The sequence below is a fragment of the Equus caballus genome, chromosome 8 (genome assembly GCF_041296265.1).
Source record: "Equus caballus isolate H_3958 breed thoroughbred chromosome 8, TB-T2T, whole genome shotgun sequence".
Classification (NCBI taxonomy): domain Eukaryota; kingdom Metazoa; phylum Chordata; class Mammalia; order Perissodactyla; family Equidae; genus Equus; species Equus caballus.
Window position 1 is genome coordinate 43,741,809 of NC_091691.1, and position 20,378 is coordinate 43,762,186.

The window sequence follows — 20,378 nt, forward strand, 5'->3', positions numbered from 1 at the left end:
CCCCTCATAAAATGAGGAGGTTGGCTCTAGTTTCTAAAGGACCTCTCACTTCCCCAACTGTACTTAGCTCTCATTTAACTCCTTCTTTCTGCTCTTTAAAATTAATTGTCAATATTTTTTCCGCCTCTCTTCTGATGGCTTCCATGAGACATTTCTGATTTTCGCCCAAAAACCCCTTTTCATAGGTACTTGGATAAAGGAATTTACAAACCAACTCTAATCCCACAGTGAAGGTCAGATCTACTTGGGGGAGTCACCTGCAACCCCCCTAGAGAGGAGATTTCAAGGGACACTGATTATTTCGCGGTGGTCCAGAAACGGTATTTGATCATTCTTAGGCACCTTTCCACTACATGCCATCGGGCAAGTGTCATTGTTAAACAGCCCCAGTCGTATTTGTCCTCATTTGTTACCTGGGCCATCAGATTTCTTTTTGACTGGTTCATCCTCTCGATCTTCCCACTCCACAGGACCTGCCAAATGTGTTCAACAAACATGAGTTAGATCCTTTTAAGGTAAACTGAACACCAACACTACTCTCCTGGATTAAAAGAGATTTCATAATTAATCTAGGGCATTCTGCCTATTTAGGAGTTCCTGGGGGAAAGTTGTAAGAATTCATAGCTTTCAGATTATCTTTACTCTATTCTTGAACAAGAATCATGTACACTGGGGTGATAAGCTATAATCCGCTGGTCAGATCTTGTCACTTTCCTGTTGTTAAAGGGACCGTGAGTTCAGAATGGTTTTTATATTTTTAACAGTTAAAAAAATCTAAAAAAGAATAATGCTTTGTACTTGTGAAAATCATACGAATTCAAATTTTAATGGGGGAGCAGAGCCACACCATTTGTTTACATATTGTCAGTGACTGCTTTCACCCAACGATGGCAGAGTTGAGTTGCAACACAGACTTATGGCCTGCAAAACTTAAAATATTTACTATCTGGCCCTTTACAGAAAAAGTGTGCCAACTCCTGATACAAACTATGAAATTTTAATTTTGAATAACTTGGGATAACGTTACAGATTTTAGTTTGTCACTCCCTAAAATGGCATCATAAAGTTTCATTTTATTTTTTAGCTTCTTATTTGAGGCTAAGGTTGTCATATCTAGCAAAGAAAAATTCAGGACACCCAATTAAATTTGAATTAAAGATAAACAACAAATAATTTTTTAGTATAAGTAAGTTCCATGCAATATGCCCACATTATACTTAAGCTAAAAAATTATTTGTTGTTTATCTAAAAAAGTCAAATTTAACTGGGCTTCTTGAAGTTATCTGGTAACACTATCTAAAACCATTCACAATCTGATTCCAGTTAATCTTCCCAGACTTATTTCCTGCTGTGCTATTTTCTACTCTGTCTCTCATCTGTCTTCACCAGCTAAGCTGAGCGACTCTTTGTTTTTCATACCTGGTCTTGCTTTCCTGGGCCAGGCTCTATTCAAATGCTATCTTTTTCATGGAGAATTGCACTCCTTTACACTCCTGGCTACCAGTAATCTTTTCTCTCTCTGGTCCCACACTATTTCATCTTACTTTTCAAGTGGAACTTTGTAGTTTCCTTCATTAGAGACTTTTTTCCTTATACTTGTGTTCCCTACTGGTTAAGATAGAAGGGTCGAGAGCCAGGACGCCTGGTATGAATTTGAGGCCCACGGCTCCCTGAATGGCTGTGTGACCTGAGGCAGTGGCTTCCCCCTCGGGAACCTCCTTTCCTCATCCCTGTAGGGCGGGGAGAATAAAATGCCCCTATGCTGTTGTGAGGATCAAATGAGTTCCCATAGAGAGAGCGCTTACATCAGCGCCTGGCTCCTGGGAAGGACAGAATCTACGAGCTTCATCTGTCCACAAGAGACGGAGAAGAGCTGATGCCTTGTACCAAGAAGGTGCTGAATAAATATTTATTAAAGGAGTAAATAAACATTTATTTCAGTCCCAATATCACTGAATTATTGCTGCCTTTGATCTGTAGGTAAACAGTGGTGCACCTGCACATGAAATAGTTTTCATGATACAGAGGAATGAGATATTTATAAGATGACTAGAGGACAGTTTTAGAACTGGTCAAATAATTTTGGAAGAACAAATGTCTGAGAATAGCAAACACAATTTTGGAAAGAAAAATGGTTAGTGAGGGGAGTTTGGAACTAAATTTTAAAACTAACTCTATAGCTACTGGACTCAAATACAGATGACACACCCAGAGCAGTAATAGGACAGTGGATCAGAACACAGAGTCCAGAAACATACATGAGAATAAATGTGAGCCTAATATTGACAAAGGCAGCATTTAAATGCAATAGAAAAAGGAAGAATCATTTAATAAACAAGGATAGCATAATCGTCTAGCCATCTAAAAGTAAACAAACTAGGTCTCCACTTCATGACATATACAAGATTCAAAATGTAAGTAAAATTAGGAGGAAATATAGGAAAACATTAGCATAATATCTGGAGGGAGGACTTTCTTAAGCAAGACGGAAACCTGGAAACCGCAAGAGAAATGTAGCCTACTTGACATCAGAAAAAATTAAGGATTCTTTAGATAACATACTCCATAAACCAAATCAAAAGATAAGCATTGGGTTGTTAAACGTAATTGTAAGACATGAAAAAAGGATAATATCCCTAACATATAACTATTCCTTAGATTAATAAGGACAAACAACCCAACAAAACGATATTACAGAAAATGATAAAAGTGTTTAAATCTTAGATTTAGAAGTACAAATTATCAAGAGAATAAAAAATGTTAAGTCTCATTAGAAAAATTCAAATGAAAATAAAAGCCATTTATCATCCCCAAGAAAGACAAACTATAAACACAGTAATAAGACCCTTTGGGATAAAGCTACAGGGAAATGGACACTCCTGTACCTTACATATTGGAGAGTAAATTACTAAAACCTGTAGGAAACTATCTATTAAAGTAAAAAAAGGCAGACCCTTTAACCCAGTAATCTCACTTTTGATCATCTATTCTGTGGAAAATGCATGTTCTTCTTGTCATTTTGCTATGCATTTAAATACACACACACGTAGGACTATTTACAAATTTTTGTGCAAGGATATCTATGCTAGCATTGTTCACTGGCAAAAATCTGCCAGCAAACTTTATGTCCATTGTGATGGAATAGTTGAGTAAATTATGCACTTATTCATATCCATAGTATAGAATATTTTGCAGCTATTAAAAAAGAATGATCCAGTTTTATGAATACTTAATTGGAGAAACGTTCACGATACACTGCTAATGAACATGCAATAGTACTTTGTACAGCATGAACTCATTTCTGAAAGACAAACAAAGGACACCATGCCTGCACACACATACGTATGCACGCCAGTAAGGAACGGAAGTGAGCACCACATGGTGTGAGGACTTGGCGCCTTCAGGGCTGTGTTTCCAAGGCAGCTTGCGCATCTACTTCTTTACTGCTTGACTTGTTACCTCAGCTGTGTCTTAATTTTGTCTTTTCAAGCCAATAAGCTAGAATAAAATTAAAGTTACCAGGAGATAGCAGGGAGCAGAATGGTCAAAAAGGAGAGAGGTTTTGCAATTAGAGCTCCATTAGAAATTATATTTTCCTTTTCTTTTACTTTTGGAATAGATTTTTAATTTCACAAGGCATCTATCTGTATGTCTTCCTTGTAAAGATCCAAAATATAGCAGATAAGCCTAAAATTCCCTTTAAGCATACCACTTAATCTCAGTCTCTCTACCCCTACCCCAAGAAGTAACCACTGTTACTAATTTGCTAAGTATTCTTCCTCATATTTCTCTCCCACTTATACACTATTACATGAACCCATTAAAAATGCAAAATATTGTCATGAGATACTTTGGTTTCCTTTGTTTCCTAAATGGTTTCATAATGTGCATGCCATTTTGCAACATAATGCTTTTCCTTCAACAATACATCAGGAATTCTCCTCCAAGTCAGTTCAAAGTAACCCATCTCACTTTTTAAACTAGAGTAGCACTCTATAATATATTGGTAACATAATTTACTTACTCTTCTTTATGTGAGCGTTTAGGATGTTTCCAAATTTTTGTTATTAACAAATAATGTTTGGTGAATGTTCTGGGACATAGATTCTTGTGCACATGTGCAAACACTGCTTGAGGTTAAGCCACATACCTAAAAGTGGGACTGATCTGTAGTAGGACACGTACATTTAAAATGTTCGAGATACTGACTCATTCCCCTTCAAAGTGGATGTACTACTTTATAACACTGCACACAGTTTTTGCAAACAGCTATCTTCCTACTAGCTCTAAACAGCGATATTATCAAATGTTTAGGTTCTTGCCAATCTGATAGGTAAAAAAATAATATGTCAAAATATTTAGTTTATGTTTCTTGTATTACTAGTGAAGGTGACCACTTTTTGGCCATTTCTATTTTCTGATCTGCGAATTGTTTTTCATATCCATTCATCTATTGGGTACAATTCTTCTTTTACTGATTTTTGGGAGTTTGTAGTATATCCAGATTATTAACCTTTAGTCTGATATATATAATGAAAATATTTTTCTTTAGTGCCCCACTTGTACTTACACTTTGCTTTTGCTGTGTTTCGTTGTGGTTTGAAATGATTTCACCCTGAGAAATGTGTCCCAATTGTATGTTTTCCAGTGTTTCGGTATCATGTTGCATGTGGCATTGGTAGTTGTGTTCCATTTCTGGTTCCTGATCACTGTCTAAGTGTGCCTTCCCTTTTTTTCTTGATCAAAGTTTCAAAGGTTCATCTTTCTTAGTAGCTTTTTCCAAGAACAGCTTTTCACTTAATGATTTGGTCTTGTATTTCTTTTCTATGACAGTATTTACCTAAAAAATTAATTTTTTCCTTCTACTTTCTTTGGGTTTATTTTGCCCCCTCTCTTCCCATTTCATGAAATGCATCTTCATTTCAGGTTTTAATGTATTCTAAGTGTGGGACACGAGCAATCAAGTACAGGTAAAACCCTCTGCGCTCTTTAGAAGTTAGGAATTTCATTCCTCCAAAGCTTCTGTCTTTGCAGTTCCTCTTTTGTAGTCGAGGGCCACAGAAATGAAATGTGGGTGCTGGCGAGCGGCTGCTGCACCACGTGACACTCACCCTCCCCAGATCCCTTTCTCCTTCGTTTCTGGCCTTCTCTTGAAGATCTCTTTTTCTCTTTGCGCCTCTGACGGAGTGCTGTTTTAGGGTCAGTAATCCAGGCTTGATAAACAAACTGAAGGGGTAAAGTTCAATTATTTTCTGGTTTTTTAATAGTTTGAATTAAAAGAAAAGGAACCAACACCAAGCTTCCTGACTTTCAGAAATATTTTTTTTTTCCCCCAGTACAAACTAGATACCCCTCTCCCACATCCTCAGTATTCTGAGGTGGCCTGTGCTATTTCCATTATCATGAAATAAAATATGCAAATAGTGTTGTAGGAATAGGTTTCATTCACTATCACAGGTAATCATGAGATGCTCTGAGAATAACAAATGTCCTCGAAGGCACCACCCTTTGTGAGACTTAGTTACTGATTCTCTTGCATCACACACAATAGGAATAAACGGGAAGCCTCGCTAAGTAAAAATTGAATAGTTTTCTCTCATCGCGAATAAACTTTGAGTCAAAAACACAATAACATGTTTTACTCATTTACTTTGGGAAAACAGTTTTGTATATTTGACACTCTCTCTTGTGAATAACAGCTATTACCAGTAACTTGAGAAAGGGCTTTGTAGATTGATTAGATTTGGAAAGGAAAAAAATGTGATTTTAAGGTTAAAGAGTTATTCCAGAATGGTATGGAAGGAAAACTATGGTGCTTTTGGTTGCCTTTTGTCATTTTCATTCAAGAGCTGAAACATAGTTGCATTAGTATATTACAACCAATAACCACGACAGAGCAATTTTGAACAGCCCCCCACCAACAGCCTCCCAAGTCATGCAGGATGAACGCAAAGAAAACCTGGATGTACAAAGTCAGCCATCTGTGATCACGAAGCCAAGCAGACATGCTCCTCATGCACCCACAAACACACCTGCGTCTCAGGGAAGCTGGGTTTTCTACTATGATGATAAAGTGAAAGGAATGTTTCGTGGGGGTGCTTGTAAACCCAGATTCTATATTATTTTCAGATTTCTGAAATCTTTGAAAAACACAGTGTAAGCAAACCACTGGCAGTGGGATGTCAGTAAGAATAAAGAGGGATTCAACTTTTGCATAGAGGGAAATGCAAAGGTCATAGGTTACCCAGAAAGAACATTCCTTTTTTTTTCTCACTGGTTGAAATCTGAATCTTATGGGCAATTAACCATGTAACACTTGTATTATTTCTGAATAACAAACCCACGAGGCAAAAAAATTATCCTATTTTATGCCAAAAACATACTTTGAAAAATGTGAAGATGAACTGGAATTTGAAGGACAAATACCAAATCAGGGAATTCATGGTAAATGTCTAGACATTGAGCATGTTAATCGGGAATTCTATCAAGAATATCTCTGAGGTTTAGCACACTAATAAGCAAATTCACTTTAGCAAAATATTGATTCTTTAAAAAAACTGAATGGCTAAACATAAATTTTCAGGCTTAAGAGCAACATACAATGACATTTTCTTTAAAAAAAAGTGTTATTATACTCTTGCTTTTAGATAACGCAAGAATGCCAAAAATAGAAAATAAAAGTGTAATTCAGCATTTGTGAATATAACAGGAGTGCAAATTGGAGGAATTATTTTGCTCTGAAGAAAAATGAAATCACTGGGAGGGAGGGTGAGAAAGAGAGAGAGAAGAGGATGTTTAGGATAGAAATGAAGAGGTCTTGTAGAAAGGGTGAGTGCCAGAAAAATTTGTCTTATTGAAAGGGAGCTCCTGGTTCTATATATGATCCCGAAATGATTAAGTCCATCCGTGCTTTCTTGTTGAGATGAGAATTCAGATGACGCAAGTAAGAGGAGTAAAGGGGTTGGTGGGGGGGGGCAAGGGACTCTTATGACAAGTCCTTATTTGTAGGCAAATTATCTTAATGTTGATGTTTGGAAATACAAACATTTTATAGTTCCAGGGTCAGTCTGACTGTTTCAGGAAAACGTTGATAATGAAGGAATAAGAGTAAATATCCCAATTCTTACAGAGTTAAGAAATGGAAGATCTTTACTGAAACTTTTCAGTTCTTAGATTGCAACTGTAACTATCATCTAATTTTATGAGTTTCTCTGGGAATTAAACACATGCACTACTAAGAATAAGTAGAAAAATGCATGAAAATGTACATAAATGACCTTTGGCTTCTCCAAACTGCCACTATCATGTATTCCCACCTTTATCTTAAATGCTATCATATATATTAGGGAAAAATGGGATTCATTTTACTGAAAACTTATTATGCAAAAAGTACTTAATTTTTAAAACAGGAGAGAACTTTATTGAAGTGGTGATCCTTAACTGAAAATGGTTAAGTTTTATAAACTGTCCTTTGATTCAGGTGTAATCCAGGACTTTCTTCATGTTGTCTGGAAGACTTTTTTAAAAGTAAGATGGAGGATAATTCCACTGCAGTCTTTCACACGAATTATCAAAGATGAATGGAGAGACTCATATGGTAGTCATAAAAGGAAAAAGAAAAAGGGTTCTGGGGCAGTGGTAACAGTGAATATCACAGTGAACACCAGAAGCCTGGCATTTCAAGAAGGAAGGAAGCTAGCGGTCTGGACCCCGCTGCTCAGGGTGGACCTGGGAGCCAGAGAGAGAGACAGAATTTCTGGTCCCACTGGAGCTGCTGAATTTAAATAACCTGCATTTAAATAAAACCTCAGGTAAACTGTGAGAAGCCCTGGTCCCCCTCACTATCCAAACCACCTGCTTAACACTTGAGGAGCGTGAAGACCTCAGAGTTTCAGTGTCTGCCCCAGATTAAGTCAGAAGAAGCAGCTTTCCACAAAGCACAAGAATAGTAATTCATTATTTATGATTTTCAGTAATGAAGAGATTACACATAGGTAGCTAGATAATTTCTTTTGGGCATTAGATTCATTAAGAAATAATCTTTCAACAGTTTCCTCAGCACTATAACCGAGGGCGTGCGGGGAGGGGCACACAGATTGTGCACAGCAGCACGGCCCGTAAGGCATTGGGTGAATTCAGAATGGTAAATGGAAGCCAAAAAGATCTCTGGAGAGAAACGAGTCTTTCGTTCGTGTATTCGTAATTTTACCAGCTTTCTGAGAAAATTTATCACACTTTTTACACATCATAACTGATGCATGCAACCAGATGTGACCCTTTTAAAATGAGACGTGATTTAGGCAAAACTATGAGACGGACAGAAAGTATGTGTATCTGCATTTTCTCTTTCTATTTTTTGATAGGCTCTGGTGTCAACCGAAAAACTAGAATCAAATAAGAAATTTGGCTTTTCAGAACTCATTTTGGAACGGTTTGCCTAATATTGTAAATTCTTATAATTCCTTCACTGAGCGATCTATAGAACAGGGAAAATGCAGACACAGGGCAATGGGGATCTGCTTGTCTAACGTTCTAAGGAGCGGAGGGCCACACACCACACACCAGTAAAACATCAAATACCTTTGCAGCTCTGATTAAATACTGAAGAATAGTTTTGGGAAGTTTAATGACAGACTTTGGCAAGGCTAAAATGGCTGACGCAAACTTCCCAATAGCTCTCTAAAAGAAGGACAAAGCAAGAGGGATTAGTAGAAAAAAACCAAAAACTAATAATTTAATATATGACGTCAGTATGAGTTTGTCTCTACAGTTACATCAACTAGGTTAAAATGTGCCAATCATTGAAAGCTAGAATAAATTGTGCTCTGCTTGTAAGTTAGGAATAAAGAATACAGTCAATCATTGCTTGTAATCCATATGGTGAAGATGATCATGTTCTCTCCTTTGCTGCATGATGAGTGATGGTTAGAAAAAAATTCATTAGAATAAAAATAAACAAGTTAACTCATTAGTATTTGACAAGCCAGCCACACACATGCACACAGACACAGTCATCAAGAAACACACACAGGTAGCAATGGAGCCAGTGAGAAAGCACCAGAGCGAGGTGTCCCCGTGGATAATTAAGTTCTTCCATTTCACTGGGAAGATGGGGTGGATGTAACCTGCCAGCTTGAGAAGACCTGGCCAGCAAGTGACAGTGGCTTAGCATGGACACATCATGTAGCTGATAGACATCATTCTATGTGCCTTGTAGTACAACTAATGGGAAACACCAGTCCTAGGAGGGGGCTCCTTGATAAGAGAAATATATACCATGCTTTCATGCCATACGTAACTCTACTGACAAAGCCTCCTCTTTAACAAGTGTTAATTACATATTCACCGGCTACATTATATTAGACTGGTGAGTCATACAGCTGAAAATGATACGGCAGATTCTGAAAAAGAAAGGCAGTTAAGCTGGAAAGATCTGAACTGTGCTAGATATTTTCATTATTCCCATAAATTCTCAAATCTTTAGAAATACAAATGAAACTGATTTTGAAAATTTGAGGCAACATTTAAATGACCATTTATTTCAAAATGAAGCAAGCATTTTTTTTTCATGACCAGCAATTTCACTTATCAAAATCTAAGTCCACTCAAGCAATCCAAAGCAATGCCACAGAAGTCTTCTTCACTCTTACTTGCAACAGAAAAATAAAGTTCGCCCAAGGAAGCTTTATTTTTTGTTTATAGCATCAGAAAATGTTGTGATGCCAGTGAATGAAGACCTGACTGGAACATTGTACTTGCACGGCGGTAAGTATGACAATGCTGAGAGCAAGCAGCATTACACTTTAAGGAGAAATAAACAATTTCAGATGTAAATTAGACGCTTCTGGGAGCTATACCACCTACGAACATGGCAGAAGAAGTCTAGGCCTGCAATTAAGGTTTGTCACAGAGAAAAAGTCTTCCAACGAGCAAAGCACGTGATTTCCCCAACCCTGTCATTACCTGGAAGGCCGACCTTCTTGGAGGCTCTTCTTCTTCCTTTTTAAATTCTTCCTCTTCCTCTTCTTCACTATCCGTTTCAAACAAATAATAATCTCCACTCCTGACCACTGAGCAAAACAAAATATTTTCTTATTTCTTGAAAGCGATATGAGATAATTGGGGGCTTATTAATGAAATGCCCCCCCCAAAGATACACAAATTGTCCACAAAGGGACCATAGCAAGAAATGTTGGCAGGGAGGAAAAAACAAGAGATGAAGAGAACTCATTCTGGCTAACACTATGTGGTATCGGCATGACTGGGTCTACACAGCACGAGGCCTTGTCTATGCCACGTAAGAGAACTGGCTACTACCAGGCTCATCTGGCATTTTCATCCTTCTTCATTGTAAATTTTACACAGATGCATCAGATCAACTCTGCAGCAACCAGTTTTGTTACCAAGACAGCCAAAATAACTGAAAACTATTATTGTTTCACAATTCAGAAATTTTGGTCCTTTAGACAAGGCCAAAGTGAATAGGAGAATTTGGTGTTGTCTGAGTGGGTCCAAAATGTTGTAGAAAAGCCAATCTGGATGATTCAGGACCAAGAATCAGTGTCACCAACTTTCTACTTCACTTTATACTGTGCAGACCTCGCTTCTCCACATGTGACACAAGGGACATAACACACATGGCAAGATATTTGAAAGAGTTTTTTAAAAATCACACATTTCCATGAAGAGGAAATGGGTAGGTAACATAAAAAAAATACAACCACAAAAACACCACCACCACCACCACTCTGGCTGTTTCTACGCGTAGCATGGGACAGACTGAGGCACGGCCGACAGCGTCCATACTCTTTACCACTGTTGGGCTTCTGGTCAACCAGGAGCTCCCCAGTTGCTTCTAAAATTTGAGGAGAACTGTACTGACCATAAGACACAGAGCACAAACAGTATGGACCACCTTGCCTTGCCTGACATTTTCCCTGCAGAACATACTGCTGTGTTAAGAGTTGGAAACAGAGAGAGCTGAAATGTCCAGAGATTTAAAGAATTTTGAAAATCAAATATTTATCATTTTGATCATTACTTTAAGTTGCCAGAGAAAAGAGACCCAGCATATACATTTCTGATGCTATAAGAACTGTACCACTATTGCATGAAAACATACTCATATTTTCAAGTTACATTCAAGTTTTCAAATGCTGAGGTATCTTTTGGATGACTAACAGGGTGTCTTCAGTTGTCAGGTTGGACCTATACATTGTAAAGTAATGGAAAACCTCGGCTTGTTTAAAGTTAGTCGCTTCAATATCACTAAACATGGTCAAAAGGTCAGGAATTTCGCCCACGACTTCAGACATATGTGCAGCCTCCATCCCTGAAGAGGCAGAGTGAATGAATTGGGCCTTATATCCTTGAACAGAAGCACTGTCGTCTGTCATTTTTACTTTGAAGAAAGAACCGGGCTCAGAGTACTGAACCCAGGCCTGAGGAAATAAATGCAATACAACATAAGGTAAGAATAAGCGAGAACAAACCAAAGTCACAGCATTACGTTTGACAGTGAGGAAGCCCGTTAAAGTAACGCCTTCACATAAGCTCAGAGATTTGCAGGAAAGTCACATGGACTCTACGTCACATGGTCATTTGGTAAAAACAGAGTGTTACAAGATTGAGCATTTTACCCTCATTATAGGCTCTAAAATCAACAATAGCTTAAATGTGTTCAATCATACCTTCTGTAACTTTCTTCATGCGGACACTGTAAGCCCAGTTTTCATCTCAAGTAGTATAACATTGATTTTATCATTTAAAAAACTTTAGCAATTTGTATGTGAGAAATTGAATTAACACATTAAAAAAAAGATGATAAAAGTCTCCTATTCCTTTATAAAATGTTATTGAAATGAGACCAAGAAAGTAATAGACAATATTTTCTTTAGTGCTGTCTGCTAATAATAAGTACAGAAGCTCTTACATATACATTTGTTAGTTCAGACAGAGATCCTGCCTCCAGCCTGTGTCCATACATATGTCATGGATGTTGATGCTGTTGCTGAGAACCGAGTGTGAAAACAACTTTCAAAGTCCCACCACCTGTATGCACAGAAACTTGGCCCTTTTTTTTCAGATATTTAACAGAAAAGTAAGACTTGGTGTTGATTTAGGCAGAACTGAATTGACCTGGAGACGAACGGCTCTGGAGTGGAAGGTATCATTGAACAGCAATAATGCAATCGCATGTGTGCACATAGGGATGGAAGTGGGAGATCTGTCACCTACAGATGACGATAAGATCTTGAATGCTTACTAATAACATGAACAACATAGCAACATCGTTATATTGTCAATTGACTTACTCAAGGGTATTCCAACTACACTTACTCTTATGCTCAGCACCTCTAAGAAATATCTATTTAAAAGCCCAGTGACTCAAGAGATCAGGATAAGGGCTTTTAATAAAGTGCTTCCAGATCTAATGATAAGTTTTGGAACTTGTCATAGTCTAGAAAATAAACCACATATTCATTCCTTTCCTTTCCTCACAAACTTATGAAAGGAAATACATTTTGTAGAAAAATTTTAACACCACTGTCAGAATCTGATTCCAAGCTATGAATTACACACATTCCTGCATTATTGCCCCATAAGGTATTATAACAAGGCACATTTAGTCTGGTATCAGTCTTCAAGAACTTGATATAATGAGGGTGAAATGAATCAGAAAATCTAAAGTCAATAACCCTTATAGGAAGTTCTCTAAAGTATTACCAACTTGTAAGATGATTATCAAAGACCATATCCAATTCCTTCCAAAATGCAACGTTCAGGTGAGAAAAGGAAAGACAACCACAACAATTGTGATGGGAATTTACTCCAGGTGAAGGTACAAAACATTCAGTAACATAATTTTGAAAATGGATAGGTCTCTCTAAACCAGCAAAGGGCCCTTTAAAACAGAAAGACAGGCATAGTTTACTTGTGACTTGATAGAAATAGACAGCTAGCGCACTGCATTATCAGATCATTAGCATGACCAACACGCCAATGGACAACAAATTAGAGTCACGCAAAATTTCCACTTGAATTCTTGTCTTTTGACATGAACATCAAATGAAATGAAACTCTTCATAACTCATGGATTTTTTTTGGCCATAATGCCAAAATTCAATATTTGGGATAAATTTAATTACATCCAGGTATATTGAGCAAATTTTGAATATTGCTTTACTCAGTTGGCTTGCTGATTTTAGAAAATTATTTATTGGGTGAGAGAGGCCAATGCCAGATCTAGGTGACATTAAGAACTAGATAGGAGAAAAGACCCTGACTGATTTGACTTTCTAGTGATTCTGAATATCCTATTAGTAGAGGCGCTCGCATCATCGTGTGGTGTTATGGGCCTTGGTGCCAACCTTTATCTGATTGCATTAGCTATAGTTATCAAGACATAGTATAAGACATAAAAGACTGAAGACATTACAATTAAATTTGCAAAATAATTAATGATTATTCATATTCTAAAAAAATTAAGAACGGTTAAATTGAAAGGGATCATTCCATTATAATAACATTGGCCAATAATGAGTGATATTTACTTTGCTAAGCAGAACAAATTTAGCCATGAAATTCCCTAATTCCTCTTTTTTTTTTATGATCAGGAGAGAAACGCACTAATTCTATGTGGCTATGAAGCTCTGCTTTTCAAAAACTGTTTTCTGATTTGCTCTGTGTTGGTCATAGCTGAGCTGCACGTGGTGCCGAGGCCACGCCACATGCTGGGGATTGGATCTGTAGTGTAGTTTTTGAGGCTTTTTGAAACTGGGGAGGGGGCAGAGTGAGAAACTGAAGGCATTTTAAGTTATCCTCACTTTTATATTCAATAAATTGCCAAAAAATCTTACACGCAAATCAATCAAAGCTCTGGGAGTGAGGGGAGGAAGGCTTCCTGGCATCCACGCCGAGTGCCTCACAAAAAGGGTCACAGACACTTTGGACATACGCTTCTCCTGAAATCAGAGGCCCGGGAGGAGCCCAAACTCAGTTTTAGTAAGAGTTTGCAGCCACAAAATGTGACTGTATCAGCAGAGCTCTAGACCTCAGAACTGGATCACACGGCAGTCCATTCTTCTTGCCTTTCTGAGCCCAGAGATGGTGCTCAGAAGATGCAAGACACATGTCTGGCTTTCTTCGGCCAGCAGGATAATCTGCTGTCTCCTCTGGCAGATTTGATCCGCAGGGCTCAGAGAGCCTCTACATCACAATTTTCCTACACTCTGACCCCCTATCAAGTCACAAGGATCAAACCATGCATGGAACACACGGGTCACGGGGACACCCGAATTCTGGTCAAGGATATAAGGGTTAGAATCGATGAAACTGTAAGAGGATTGAGGAAACCTACTGGAAGCATGATCGACCCAAGGCCGCCACCACTGCTTTTTTTTGCCTTTGGCTTTCTGTTTGTCTGCTTCTCCTAAAATAAAATACGTCCAAATATTAATTCTTATAAAGCAAGAAAACAAATTTTGAAAACCACGCTTCAACAACGCAATTGTCAAAATCTAGCTAAGTTGCAAAAGTACATTAGGGATCAGGAAAAGGAATTACACTGACTCTGAAAAGTTTACATGAATTAGCAGGCGGGTTCACAAGGTAAATACTAAGTGTTATAGCAACATTATGCCACATTTTCACTTTCTTTTTAGTAACTGAGGCATATAAAGAAATATAAAAAAGAAGGGATTCTCTGTAAAAAATAGATCTCACATTGAATTTTCCATTGAGTTAACAGAAAAGAAGCATCATCCACATTTTATAGAACAATTTAGTGGCAAATAATTTGTTAAAATGCATACATTCCAATAACCAGAAATTTTTCCTGTGATTATTTTAATGCATTCTTGGAAAAATATAAATTTACTGGTGATTAATACGTACTATGTACTGGAAAAATATAAGGCACTATTTCTTCATTCTTTTCAAATAGAAAAGCATGTAAACATCTATAAGAAGACCTCTAAACTTAATTGGATATAATAAATCTATAATTAGATATAATAAATATATATTTCATCTTAACTTCATTGGAACAGACAATAATGAATAATATCCTAACTACTACATTCAGATGTCACATAAAGTATGCATGCATATTTCATTTTCATATAAAATTTTAGAAATCAAAGACAACAGTAGACGGCATATCTGAAATATTCCGTAAAGGAACAAATTAAGCAAATTCATGCCCATTTTCTTCAAAAACACATGTCTGTGACACAGAAGCTAGCTTATATGCTGATTAAAGTTGTCTTGCTGAAGGGTCGATACTTGTAAAATCATGGATTCATTAACTATGTACTTTACGGAACAAACTTATCCCACTCACAACGGGAAGGTAAAACTTTCTAAGTTAAAAAAATACTTTGAAAATATTGGCGGAATGAAAAGTAACGTTATTTTACAGCCCTGCCCAATATCATGCTATGATTCAACGTCAAGGTGCTCGAACAGGAGGGAAATGTCTCCACATACTTTCATCATCCTCTTCAGAGAGCTTTTGGATGTCTTGGCCTTCCCCTGACTCCTGAGTCAAGCTCAGCATCCTCTCCTTACCCTTTTTGTATTTCTGTTGTCTGGCCTTGATGCGATCCATCCTGCAAAATAAAGCAGCAGCAGCAATGCCAGGAACACACCCACAGTCATCACATGGTCAGCACGTCGGGTTTCTGTTTTTATGTATAAAGCCAAAATCATGGACAAAGTGATCAATATTTGAAAATTGTGAATAGTTGCTTACTAGCAATGAGTATCTCCTTGCTTTTTTAAAAATACCCATGTTATTTTGCACTACATAGATGTTACTCAATAATATGATCAATAATAATTATGCTAAGGTGACACACAGTACTTTACGTTCATTTATATCTTGTACTGCAGCCATTCTGAACACAGCATATTATGAAATATAAGTCCTTCATTCTCCCAGCTTTTGCATTCTTAAACAAATGGAAAAATTCAGTGAAAATTACAGTAACAGGCCTCACTAATGGGAAATCAGGAACACACTTTAAATGTGGGTATAAATTTGTTATTTCTCTAGACCCAATTTAGCTAGAAGCAACAAGAGCAACAGTTATACCACACTGTATTTGAATTATATATGTGTTTTTTATATAATGCGTAGCTTTGTGAAAATACCCATGCTGAGGGATAGTGAAATTTGTACCGGCAAATATTTTTGCATGGGGAACAAAGCTGGGAAATGAGGTCAGAGAGGGATGAAGCTGTCTTTGCAAAGTTGGGGAAATTTCCTGGTGTCTGCATTTTCTTGGGGAAAGTAGCTAGGTTCTGATTCTATGGCCATCAGCTCTTAAACCTGGCCCCAAACATATACAGCACTACTAATCCTCAAAAGTTCCATTCACTGCTGGAAATTTTACTCCAGGAAAATTCTTTTTCAATGGGCTAATTAAAAAAAAAAAAGGAATTCTCAAATCTCCTGGGTGGAGTCAGTCCTTTACTTGACTTCTCCGGAAAGGTGTGCTGGCAAAGGCTTCAAATTGATTATAGGGAGATACGGGTTGTATTTCTAGTGTTGCCTCTAGTTAGTTGTGGATTTTAAGTCATTGAATATTATGGGTCATCAGCTTCTTCCTGAAGAGACTGGATTCGAGCATCTCTACAGCTCCTTCCAAAGCGAGGACTCTGCATTGATTCCCTTAACGCACAGATGTAATGCACATCCACTCCAAGTGCCCGGCACTGGGCAAGACCCTGCCTCATTCATCAACTTGTTTAATCTTCATAAAAACCCAGACAGGATTGTGAACTCCGATTTAAAACAGGAAATTAAAATTCAGAGAATTTGAATGACTTGCTCAAGTTTCCAAAGTAAGCAGCTGAACTAAGACTTGACTCGTCTTATCCCAAAGGCTCCTTTTCCACAATTTTGCAGCTATCTTTCTTCCAAAGACTTCCATTTTCAGTCTAGCGGGCATAAGCCACTGCCCCAACACAAGGGCAAATACTTGGGAAAGTTAACTTGAATGGGATTTTCAGGGAGTTGAGGCTCCCCAGCAGCTGGGAGCCGGCTTAATGGGATCACACAAACCAAAAATAAAAGGAAAGGAGAAGCAGAATAACACAAAGCATCCTTACTGCCTCTTCAACTGATCCATTGACTTCTTCTCCTCCTCAATTCTGGCCTTTACAGCCTTCACAATTGTGGCCTGGAAAAGTTCTGCCCCTCTAAAGGAAAACCAGAAATAGAACAAATTAGTTTTATCATTGTTATTCACCGTCCCTCGAGCATGATTACAAAGGGAGAGAAAACATGGAGTCTCCTGGCTGGTAGCGGGTGTTGCAAGGTCCTGCCTCAAAGCCCCCTCCAGGGGACCAACAAGGCAAGCCTCCCCCTGGCAGGGAGTGGGCTGCTCACGACCCTGGGAGGTCAGCACAAAGAAAATGCTTTGTGTTTTCTATGGCATTAAAGGCCACACACTTCTTCAACCTCTTCAACACATCCCATAGAAGCGTACACCTCAGTGAAGGGTCACTAACTTGACCTTTTTATGGTTGTCCTGTGAGGGGACATTCGAAAGGAGGAGTGAATTCAGACTGGTTTTCTACTCAGTAAGCAGGAAAGGGTGTGCACTGAGCTGGGGCTTCCTTGAGGGAACATGCAAAGGTGGAGGGCAAGCCCATCAGTGGGATTCTCTTCTTCCTATCCTTTCACGCCCTTCTGTTCTTCCTCACTTTTCAGGCCAACTCAAGGGTCTCCATAGATCTCATCAACCTCTCTTAATATCTTCAAGCCTGTCCCATTGTCATCCCGTCACATCCGCTTGGCAAATCCCAAGTCGGTAGGAACCCAATGGTGCGCACCAGTCCTGTGCTCGGATGGGCTGTGTCAGCGGTGCAGAAAACGCAGGACCGGGCAGGTTATCCGCTGTGCCCCTACACTCACAGGAGATTCTTCTGCTCCTCTACAGCGCTATTTCAAACTGCCCACACATTTCTCAAGTCTCGAAATCTGTCAAGGGCTTTTCTCTCCTGCTAAGTGACCCAGCTTCCTACTTCCCAGAGAACCTAAGTCATGAAGCAATAATTTGCTCAGCTTCCTGCCACCTATCCTGCGGACAGCCTTTACCGCAGTGACAGGGAAGAGGTGACGTTCTCCTGCCAACGCCTGCCTGTGCTCAGGTCCCTCCCCACCCTCAGCCTGAGGAACTCCATCCTCTCTGCCTGAATTCCAACCTTTGCACTGCTACTGAATCCCGCTTACAAGAGGCAAACATGCTCAGGTCTTACTAACCTTAGAAAAAGAACCTGTGTACACCCGACAGTTTTCTATGCATGCCCTTACATCCCTGTCCCTGCATAGGCAAATATCTTGCCATCACGTCTGCAAGCCTGTAACTTCAACCTCAGCTCATCGGTGTTTGGCTCTGCCCCCTACCTGTGAGGTCACTGACTGTGCTGTTCAACCTTCATCTCGTCTTTCTGTGTCCCGTCTGCTGAACTTCAGCTTTCAAATAGCCTTCCTCAGGCTCCTTCGGCACCTGCTCTTTTGGTTTTCCTTCTTCCTTTCTGGCTCAGAGTTCCTGGTCTTCTCTGCCCATCTCTTCAATGTGAACACTCCCCAGGGCCCTCTTCTCATTCTCCACATCCTCCCCAGGCAGCTCCAACCACTCATCTGCTGCAATACCATCTGTGTAATGATGACACTCAAGTCTATTCACATCTCCACCCCTGTCCACTCAGCTGCCGGCTGCACTTCCCGACCGGGTGAATTTCACATGCCCACGAGACCTACAACCCCCCACGGCAGGCAGCCTTCTCTGCCAGTGTGCAGCTCCTTAGGTTGTCTACATTTGGGATTGGAACCGCCATTTGCTTAAGCCAGAATCCTAGGCATGTCATCCTCTAGTCTTCCCTTTCTATCACCATCTCCCTCCTTTCCAGTCAACTTTATGGTCGTGCCAATTTTACCTCTCAATACCTTTCTATTTTATCCCATCTTGGTCCTAGCCATCATCTCTATCTTGGATCATCAGAGCAGCCACCTAGCCGGTCCCGCTGTCTACAGTCCTGCTTATACCTAATATATTCTCCACACCACAACCAGAGTGAGCTTCTGAAATGCAAATACAGCCTGCCTTCCTATTGTCTGTGAGATTACTTCTAAAGTCATAAACACGGTTTATGAGGCCCCTGATAATCTGGCCTCTCCTTACATCTCCAGTTTATTTCTCACCACTCACAATCTTCATCTTCAGACTTCTATGTTTCAGCCACTCGGAGCTTCTTACAATTCCTCAGTCAAAACTCCTCTCGGTACCTTCACTCAGGCTGCCTCCCTACCTTCCTCCTCTAACTCCTGGTCACCCCTCAGACAGCAGCTCACAGTGGAAGGCTGCCCTGGTCCCTGCCCCTGCGGTTGGCTATATGTCCTTGATACAATCCCACAGCTTCCTGAACGTCTCCTCCCATCACACCAGCCACGCTGGATTGTGACTGCTTATTGGGGTGTCTCTCCCCCCACCAGTCTGCAGGCTCTGTGAGGGCAGGGCAAGCATCCATGTCCTTGTAACAGAGTAGGCGGTGAGTAAATGGATGAATGAATGAATGTCTATTCTTCAGAAAGTCCATTGTGAGTTCACTGCTTATTAGACATGAGCTCTACTCCGAACCAAAGCCATCACTTTCTGTAACATGAAGAATATGCTGTCTAAATAACTGTGACAACTTTGAGGAAAAGACACCAGCTTCCTATTTTGCCCAGGACCCCTAAGTACCAAATGTGTATGGGAAGCATAAAAGATGCATTTACCAGCAAAAATACCAGCTGATATACATAAGTAAACAAGGTTACTGCCGGCACAGGATGAGACATTGTGCTCTGCTCGGAAGATGATGTCCTGGATACTGGTAAAATAATTACAATGGTAAATTCCAGGGCCAATATTGTACATTAAATGAAATCACTGTTCATCTACATAGTGAGGGCCAAGGGTGCCACAGGGCTCCTTGGATTAAACATAGGTCCTCTCCTAGGTCCTCTTTGTATTTGGCTACAAGTTAATTACAAGGGCTTGGAATTGCCTCCATATAAATAGACTTTTGAAATAAACATTTTGTTCATCCTGGCAGGGAAAGAGAACTCCAGGAACACTGGTGGTATAAACACAGATGTATTCGTTTAAACTACAAATCAAAATGATAGATATTGGCAATTTCATATGATACAACCCATTGTTTATCAGGCTAGTTAGCGCCGTGGATCTGATGGGACCCAGGCTGGGATCTAGGCAGGGTCAGCGTCTCTGAGAGGTGCCCCGCAGTCCAGGGGATCGCGCACCTGGCCACTGACCGCCCCCATCTCAATGGCATTCCCTTTAACGTCTAGTCTTCTTCCCGGT

General features: G+C 39.4%; 1 protein-coding gene across 12 annotated transcripts in view; it reads right to left on the minus strand.

Moving 5' to 3' along the window:
* Positions 1–20,378, minus strand: part of PIEZO2 (piezo type mechanosensitive ion channel component 2) — a 418,970-nt gene that overhangs the window by 45,358 nt on the left and 353,234 nt on the right. For 7 of the 12 annotated variants that reach the window (XR_011420922.1, XR_011420921.1, XM_070220589.1 and 4 more), the window contains 7 exons: positions 17,116–17,205; positions 15,490–15,611; positions 14,360–14,431; positions 9,964–10,070; positions 8,581–8,679; positions 5,112–5,226; positions 414–473 (listed from right to left, as the gene is read on the minus strand). Coding sequence is in view for 10 of the 12 variants with exons in the window: in XM_070220589.1 (XP_070076690.1) it covers positions 414–473; positions 5,112–5,226; positions 8,581–8,679; positions 9,964–10,070; positions 14,360–14,431; positions 15,490–15,611; positions 17,116–17,205 (665 nt within the window). In the remaining 2 variants the exon portion in view is untranslated. The remainder of the gene's footprint in view (positions 1–413; positions 474–5,111; positions 5,227–8,580; positions 8,680–9,963; positions 10,071–14,359; positions 14,432–15,489; positions 15,612–17,115; positions 17,206–20,378) is intronic. The other 5 variants (XM_023647471.2, XM_070220593.1, XM_070220595.1 and 2 more) reach the window with 2 other exon arrangements.